The 9455-nt window shown below is 38.8% G+C and overlaps 1 protein-coding gene across 1 annotated transcript in view; it reads left to right on the top strand.

The window, feature by feature from the left end:
* The window catches only part of DRD4 (dopamine receptor D4), a 48615-nt gene that overhangs the window by 21841 nt on the left and 17319 nt on the right, over positions 1-9455 (top strand). The window contains exon 3 of the mRNA XM_018556046.1: positions 5039-5610. Coding sequence (XP_018411548.1) covers positions 5039-5610 — 572 coding nt within the window. The remainder of the gene's footprint in view (positions 1-5038; positions 5611-9455) is intronic.

The following is a 9455-nucleotide window of genomic DNA, read 5'->3' as shown; positions in this document are numbered from 1 at the left end:
TATATAGGTTAATACCAAAAGAGTTTATTATGGGTAACACTGTATTGATCTTGAAACTTTGTTCAAAGGACGCAGAAGATGTGGCTACTTATCACCCCATATCTTCATTAAATATTGATTTCAAAATGATGATGTCCGCTATGACAAAAGTGCTTGAGGAATATAATTGGAAGCATGGTTCATTAAAATCAGACAGGATTTATGCATTAATCATTTAGGAATAGAAGACATTTTTAGCAGTAATTCTTATTCTTATGAAACTTTTGAGACTAGGGTGGGTCCAGAGTTTGAGGCGTTGGTGTTGCCGAGAAGGCTTTTGATAACATATAATGGGAACATAATAAAGAGGTCCTAAAGAGATTTGGATTCAAGGGTAACTTTGTATAATGTCTGGGAAGCATCTATCAGACCTCTAATGTATGTTTGATAATCAATAATCGTTTATTTAAGATGATAAGATCTCTTAAGCAGCAAGACAGGGGTGTCCACTTCCATCTCTTATTTTTTAATTGCAACTCTGAACCAAGCATGTACTTACCAAAAACATAGATATGACTGAAAGCTTTAGATTTTGCACAGGTTATATAATCTGGTGAAGGCTGAATATTTATGGTTAAATAGGAATAGGCGTATATCCCTCCTGGTAGGGAATGCATTTAGAGATTTCAATATTTGTAACTATATTTTGCCACTAAATGGGATAAAATATATGCTCATAACTATCCTCCTGTGATAGATGCAGTGCTTAAACTAGTCATGGATTGGGAAGAGTTGTATTTATCTTTAAAGGGGTTCTAAACCCTCCGTTTTTTTTGCCTATATCTACTGCTAGTCATGAATTTAATGAAATCTAACATTTTATAGAGATTGATGTATTTGATTCAGTTTCTACCCCTTTTGATCCATACGAAGGATATGTTGAGATTGAACAAGGGGATTAGATGCATCCCCTGGAGTGGAAAAAAAGAGTAGAATTAATGGTTCAATACTAAACTCTGAACGGATTGGACTGGGACTCCCAAATGTCACATGCTATAACATAACTGCCTTGGTAAGAACAGTTTTTTTTCTGGTTTTTAGAAAATGATAATTTTCTTTTTTTTTTTTTTTTTATAAATTCTTTATTTAGAGCAATATAAAAACAATACAAAATATTGTCAATGGTGTTTCAGTCAACAGAAGAAAAATACAAGTTAAAACAGAAACTGTGCATAGATTGTAAGCTATCACGGGCAGCGCCCGCCTTACAATCTTGTCTTGACTTGTATTGTAACTGTAATGTTCCTTTTATATATATATATATATATATATAATCTTCCTTATATTGTAAAGCACTGTGCAAACTGATGGCGCTATATATATTATGTATAATAATAATATAATAATAATCAGCAAGAAAATTAAACAACTAATACAAAGTAGAGTTGTCATTGTAAATGGTCAACCAAAATAAAGCCCACTAAAGCAGGTAATACAGGTGGAAAGTTACAAATTGCCTGAAAGGGCAGCGAGATACCTAGATAATACAACAGAATGTGCTTTCAAATTGCATTTTGACTTCCGTATGAACAGTTAAGGCAGAAGGCATACAGGGAACACAACAGGGGGAGGGAAGGAAGGAAAAAAAGAGTTCAAAGAGGTGGAGAGGAAGGCTCAGAAGGAGGCAGAAAGAAAGGAGTGGAACTACCAAGACTAAGCTTGCAGGCTGCGGGGTTTTGCCAGTATGCGAGGTGTTCTGAAAATTTTTAGAGGAGTCCTTGAGAGAGTTGGTTAATTCTTCCATGGTTATAATATTGTTTAATCTCTTGATCCAATGTTCACAATAACTTTATTGACTTGGAATTGGAACATCAGTTATATGGGGGTTTATCTTGTTTCTACATGCAAAGAAAAATGAATGCCACAGGAAAATTTGGAGATTGCCTTTTTTTTTAATAGACACCCTAAACGCATGGAATTTGTTCTTAAGATACCAAGAATGTAAATGTAAATTTAAGAACTTATATTTTCTGCCTATTACAGGGCATCCTAAGTTTATACCAGGAATGATTTATAAAATATATGATGGATGGGGAATACGGGAATATCACTTATTGTTGAAATTTGTGGATGAAAAAGTAGAACAACTCAGCATTACTGATATTTTTTTTCCACTTATAGGCAGACAGTTGAGTATATACAGTAGGTATAGTAAAAGCTGAGTGCGAAGGGGAAGATAAGCCTCATTCTGGAAAATCTTCTAGTTAAAGAGGGATTTGGGGGGAAAAACTCCCTATCAGGGTTGTGTATGATTTAAAAAAATACATTCACCCATAAAAACACCTAAATAATAATAAGTGGAGGTTTACTTTCCCTGAGGAGAAAGGCTTAGGGGAATTAATATGTACATCAACAAAATAAATTGCCCCGATATGCACATGTCTGAAGGCACCTTATATCAAGAAACAGTTGGGGTTTAATGAGGTGTCATAACCATAGCACAATTAAAATCAAAAAAGATTTATTTATAAATACACATACAAAATTGCATAAAAGAAATCATCAACACATAATAAAGTTCCCCCATGCTGTCCCTAATACGCCACCAGAGAATACGCAAAAATATACAAAAATGCCAAGAATATCAATTATATACATATCGAGATCAGTTCTGGAAAGATTTGCGAAAGTCCCACATTGTGGTCATTCTAGCTGCCTTGTGTATCAGGTGTTGATCAACGTTTGTCCCCAGTTATGAATGAACAGGAAGTGCTTCACAGAGTTTCTCAGTGGGTGGAAGCACTCACTGTAGGGGCTTTTACCCTTTGATAACTGGAGGATAGTACATGTTTTACTATCACCAATTTGTGAATGAATGGGAAGCCTCTGTACTGAGTGCTCTCCATTAATTTAGAACAGATGCTGCAAAAAAAAAGACTCTGTGTCCTCAATTTGTTTTTCTATTTCAAAAGGGAAATGTCAGGGGTCTGTTTAGACCCCTAATATTTCCCTGAAGCCCCCAACAGTAAAAAATAATAATAATGATAAAAAAATAACCCCCCCCTACACACACTCACACACACACTCATGCACATATTATTAGACATGTGCAAAGGCTAAAAATTAGTTTCGGACGAAATGAACAGAAACTGTTTATGCACGCTGCCATCCTGGAGGCGGGGCGCATGACGTCACATAATGCTGTGCATGCGCGGCTTTGGGTGACATCACACATCTGTTTGGGGGCACAATTTTCTGTTCTTGCCTCGTGCGCAAAAGGAGCTAGCTACGGCTCTGGGAGGAGGTCACATCAGCAATGCTCACCACCTACTTCCTCCATGCAGCAACTCTTCTACCACTCCTTTTATGCTCGCTTGTGATTTTATTGGCCCTGATTTGAGGAAAGAGGTCAGGATTCTACATTTACATTTTGCTGCTACCTGCCCTTCCCCCTAGCCCTAGGTAGGTGTAGCTCAGACTGCTGGACTTGGGGTGCCTATAGTGTACTTTTCTTGCTGATGCCCACTGCCATCTGGAGCTGCACAGCACAGTCAATATAAAATATTTGCTGCTATCTCTCAAATAATGCACTCTAATTTCTATTTTAAGGTAAATCCTGCCTCTTCTCTCTCTCTCTTATATTGCAGCCTAACCAAGCTGCTTACATACTGTCCAGCCATTGAACTATATTTGTGGCTTTTGTTTCTCAAATATCGCTCTAATTTTTACAAGCTACGGGGATGGGAGGGGGTTTGGGAAATATAGGTTTGTGGTTTTGAAGTAGTTTTGCGCACTTTGATTTAACATTTTAGTAAGCTTTTGCAGTGTGGTATTGCATAAAAAGAAGCTCATTAGCTATACTGCTAAAATGTTTTGTCACAGACTAATTTGTAGACAGCTAAGGAATTTAATTTAATTTTTCCTATGGCATGTAGATCTTTTGTGGTTTCTACTTCCACTGGTCAGTTTAGGCTTACTACCAAAAACCCTTTTTCAGGTTGGACAATATCAGATTGTAGTGTTGTTGCTATATTTAAACCAAGCTATATGTAAAAGCTAAACAAAATCAGTTACACATGCAAAATATGTGTGGCTAGAATACAGTGTCGCTGATGCTGTCCATTAGCTTTGTTCTATTCCATAACATTACATGCAGGCATCTCCTAAGCATGTAATTTAAAGGACTGATGTTTTTTACTTTTCCCCCACATTAAAAAGAACAGGTGTATGGTATTGTATGTATGCCGTTTTTGACAATAGCTTGACCATAAGCATTGAAAATAGCCAGAATTTAGTATCAGAACAATAGATTTCTATGTGATTCGCTACTAATTTTGGATACCCAACCCTCCCCACATGAGTCAAACCCAGGCAGATTCGCCCATCACTGACGATGAGTGACATATTGTTATGTAGCTCTTCTTTCATAGTATACAGTCTAAACATTTTTGTTTTGGATAGGGTATAAAAGGGTTAGAACTGCTGCCAGGTTTTTATTGCTGGCTAAGTCAATTACAGAGATTCACTCTCCCTAGTGATGCCTGTCAGGGGGACTCAAATTGATGAAAAATCGAAAATGATTACTTGTCACCATAACAAGAATTAAGGGGAAATCTTCCATTGGGTACACTAGTTCCAGTGACAGCTTTCTAAGAGGGGATTTTCCTTACTTTGGAGATATATTCATGTAATTTCTTGTTTTGCATATAGCACCTCTCTCTGGGCAGGTTAATAACACCTCCTAGCTTATTTATGCAAATGCAATCAACATCTGGTTGCAATTAACATATTATGCGGATTGGAGCAACATTCACCATATTTATTCCCTGAGAAGTTTTGTACAAGTCATTCTGAATTGAGAAAGCTGGTCAGATGATCAGTGAAACATCTTCAAGAAAAATACAGCAAGTCCAGTTGCCTTGACTGTCCAAAGCTAAAAACATTTTAGCTTTAGATATACTTTAATAATGTGATAATTCTCGTGCTTTATGTAGTTGTAGCAGATTGAATGTTACCTATTTTATTACTGATTAAAAATATTTTGCTCTTTATTATACAGGTTCATAGCTGTCTCAATCCCACTGAACTATAACAGACGACAAGTGGATAACCGCCAACTCTTCCTGATCTCTACCACATGGATTTTTGCCTTTGCTGTGGCCTCCCCTGTCATTTTTGGGCTGAATAATGTCAAAGACAGGGATCCAACTGAGTGTAAACTGGAAGACAATAATTATGTAGTGTATTCTTCTGTCTGTTCCTTTTTTATCCCATGTCCAATAATGGTAGTACTGTACTGTGCAATGTTTCATGGACTCCGCAAGTGGGAAGAAACCAGGAAATCTAAGTTACGGAGTCACATGTCCCCAAGACCTAAGCCACCAAGCCAAACACTCATATTTGATAAGATTGATAGGATTGAACGTAGTCCTACAGACAGCAAGCTGGATGAAATTATGTATGACCAATCAGACTGCCCTTTCTCCAAGGCATATGTGGACAATGGCCATGGAATACAAAGTATAGCTTACCCTCATCTCAAATATTCATCAAGTATGGAGCCAGAACGAAAACACTCAAAGATCAACGGGCGAGAGAGAAAAGCAATGAGAGTTCTTCCAGTTGTTGTTGGTGAGTTAAGAGTTTAATTTACTTATACTTCAGTTATATGCAAGAAGAACATTAGCAAAGGACAACTATATTAGATATTACTATATTAAAAGTTGTGGATTTGGGGGGCTTAAAAGCTGTAGGTGATTTCCATTTGTTGTCTGCTAATGATACTGAAATGTGCCTCCACAGAGTTCATGTTATATGGGACCCAGCTGAATGCACCTAAAAGAAATATTCATTTGCCCATCTACAGATCCAAAACCTGTTGACCTGCCATTAGTGTCATTGCAGCCTAGGTGAGCAGAATCATTCTGTTCAGTGCTGGAGCCTCAAAGATCATATAGCATTAAAGCGGACCTTTACATTAAAAAATCTAATTCTACCAATGCATCCCTCTATGTATGATGATTAATAATAACCAGACATGTCAGGTGTAAAATGCTGTGATTTTGAAATACTTACACTTGCAGAGCATTCACTTCCTGCTCTGAAAGGGCAAAACGACTTCAGTTTGCCAAAGCAATTCACACTGTGAAGATTACAGCAGCAGAGCATTGCTAAGAAATCTCATCTCAGGGAAAGGCATTTTCCTCCCCTGAGTTAATGTGCATGGTCACATGTCCTAGTCACGGTCCATGTACCCATTGCACTCCTGACCGCCGATCCATAGTAAAGAGCCTGCGTGACCCCGAAACGTTGCAATAAGTATGTTTTTGCACGGACGTCATTAAACAGACGTTATTCGACTATTGGAGTTCTGGTGTCTATAAGATTTGGCTTATCATTCATTGGACAGGTAACTATTAAGCTCATTCTTTTAAAGATTGGTCAGGTAGGCTATGTACAGCACAGTAATAATGTCACCACCACTTTTATAAGGTAATATTTGAGTGTTTAAAGGCATCTGGTGAACATAAAGTGGATTTATAACTTTGGTGGCTATTGAGGAACATATTTAAAGCCCAACCCCAAGCCATTTTACTTACCTGATCCCCACTCACCTGGCGATCATCTCTCTTCACCTCCTTCATTCTGGCGGTGGACTGTGCTAGGGTTGCCACCTTTATTTTAAGCAAAACCTGAACACTCTAGCACCACGTGGCAATTTTTTTTGTAGAATATACAGGAGAGAGCGAAGAGAGACAGCCAGGAGAGATAGTGAGGAGAGACAGCCAGGAGAGATATTGAGGAGAGACAGCCAGGAGAGATAGTGGGGAGAGAACGAGAAGAGACAGCCAGCAGAGAGAGTGAGGAGAGACAGCCAGGAGACATAGTGAGGAGTGACAACCAGGAGAGAGAGCAAGGAGAGACAGCTAGGGGAAAGAGTGAGGAGAGACAACCAGGAGAGAGCAAGGAGAGAGCAAGGAGAGACAGCCAGGAGAGAGAGTGAGGAGAGAAAGCGAGGAGAGACAGCCAGGAGAGAAGAGAGGAGAGACAACCAGGAAAGAAAGCAAGGAGAGACAGTCAGGAGAGAAAGTTAGGAGAGACAACCAGGAGAGAGAGCAACGAGAGACAGCCAAGGGAGAGGTCAAGAAGAGACAGTCAAGGGAGAGAGAGAGGAGAGACAGACAGGAGAGTGTGCACTTCAAAACGTATCTGCACCATGTGTTTCAGACACCTCTTTGCTCCCTTAGTGTCAGTGTCCCTCTGTGTCCCGTGCTTCCTCTATGCACTCAAGTTGGAACACCAGGACCCCGTGGTTGCCCCTGTCCACCGGACATCGTAACAGCTTGTGTCACAGTGCCTTCACATGCGATATAGGTCTATGTAACCCTCATTCAAATTAATTACACACACTTCATTTTCTTTGCTATTGAGGGTGCCCAATATTTCTAGTAATACATCTATTCATCCTAAACACAGCATTAAATATTGCATCAAGTGGCATGAATAGGGAAAGCAGTAAGCTTCGGTAAGGACACAGTTAATTCTGTAACACAGATGCCAGCTGTGTGACCGAACACCTGCTGAACATCCAGTGCATGGAACAGACGTCCTTCCAGATGGCAATGAAGGGTGAAATGCCAGACCTTGTTAAAGCCAATGATGCTGTGCAGATGCATTTGTAAAAGTGGATTAGTATGACCCTTTGCTCACTATGACAGACACTGATTTTATAATTGTTAAATTTATGATGATCGCCAAAACTGTGTTAACATGTACATTACGGAAATGCAAAGGTTTTTTGTTTGTTTTGTTTTTGTTTTGCTTACAGATATCATTATGCTTTTCATTAGTAATTTCATTAATGACATTGAACAAAGCAGTTTGGTTTATTCATTTACACACATCAATTTATCCAATATTGTCTGTGCTATATTGTACTGAATAAAGTCCCTACTATACTATAAAGTACTGCCTTCTAAAAGTTCAACTCCCAGTACTTAGCTGTATCTGTATCATTATTCCAGGCATAAAACCATCTATCTCATGGGTAAAAAGATGACTCCACCCAAACCCGATTGTAACATCCAATATAAAAAGTGGTATAAGAATATTATAGATATTTTCTTAATATAGAATTAAAGTCTCCATTTTTTATACTTATCTACTGCTAGCAAGCAGTACATATACAGTATGCCACAACAAACAAACAAAAGTTGTCAAATATGTAATTACTTACCTGAGTCTGCGCCACTCGCTTCCAGCTGCAGAACCCTGCTTCCCGAACGGCCATGCAGGAGGGAGTAAGTGTGGGAGTGAGTGCGGGCCCATGTGCACTCGATATCACCGGATGGGAGAGGAGGAGAGGCACAGTATACACAGCAGGGAGTGTGCACACAGGACAGACTCCCTGGGACCCAGGAAGATATAGGAGTCTGCCCTGGATCAGAAAGCGGCACCAGCGTTGGAGGGACTGTTGGAAATGAGTGAAAGATATAAGATGTTCGAATCAAGAGGCATCACATAAGGTAAGTACTTAAAGCAGCATTGGAGGGGGAAAAAAATATAGCCTTTAATTCATACAAGTAGACAAATGTTAATAGTTCACAATTTGAATAGGCCTACAGACCGGCATTAGAACCTATCTGCTAACAAATCTTCTGTAGGCTTGTGGCTGTAGATATACTTAGATAACTGTCACCTTGCCGGGATGGCAAGCCATCAAAGGCTCCTCTGAGACTGTGTGGCTGTTGGGCTCCAAATTGTTTGCAATTTTTTGTTATTTTCCAAATATAACAGAAAATATGTTTAATCCATCGTAAGATCCAAAATATTAGTCATGGCGAAATGAGAGTTTCTCCTTCTGATAGTACTAACTATGAGTTACATGCAGATGCAAATGGTATGTCCTGGCCTTATGGAATCACCTAAGGCCTGACAAACAGTTATATGGACCCTGTTCGGGGAAAACATGTGGTGTTTGGATGATCAGGATGATGTGTTGGTGTCAGAAATCTAACTCCAACCCAACCATCAAAACTGACTGGTTCACATAACCTTTGACCACTTCAAGAGGCAAAGAACTTTCCTCACACCATGTGGGTTAATACCTCCAAAGGGGACTGGTCAAGGGGAAATAGTTTGTCCCACATTACTAACTTTATAATTTAAGTAGCATGAAAATAAACTGCATAATTCATCAAGAGCTTGTTCGAAACACAGTAATTATGAACATTTTTGGTGTGCTCCCACCAACAGGATAAATCATACTGCCCAAATGATGAAGTTATTTTCTGTTTTTCTCACTTTTTTTAATTCTATAGCAATTTGCCAATATTTCTGTCTATCATTACTTTTATAATGTTTACTTTTGCACACATTTCTATGCTGTGCCCACCTAGGAACATTAAATATAAACATTAATAAGTGGCCTTCTGCGTACTGAGCCAAGAATTTATAACTCCTAGAGAGATTGTTGC

Source organism: Nanorana parkeri, unplaced genomic scaffold, assembly GCF_000935625.1.
Source record: "Nanorana parkeri isolate BGI_ZX_2015 unplaced genomic scaffold, ASM93562v1 scaffold222, whole genome shotgun sequence".
NCBI lineage: Eukaryota > Metazoa > Chordata > Amphibia > Anura > Dicroglossidae > Nanorana > Nanorana parkeri.
This window is presented reverse-complemented; position numbering and strand designations above follow the sequence as displayed.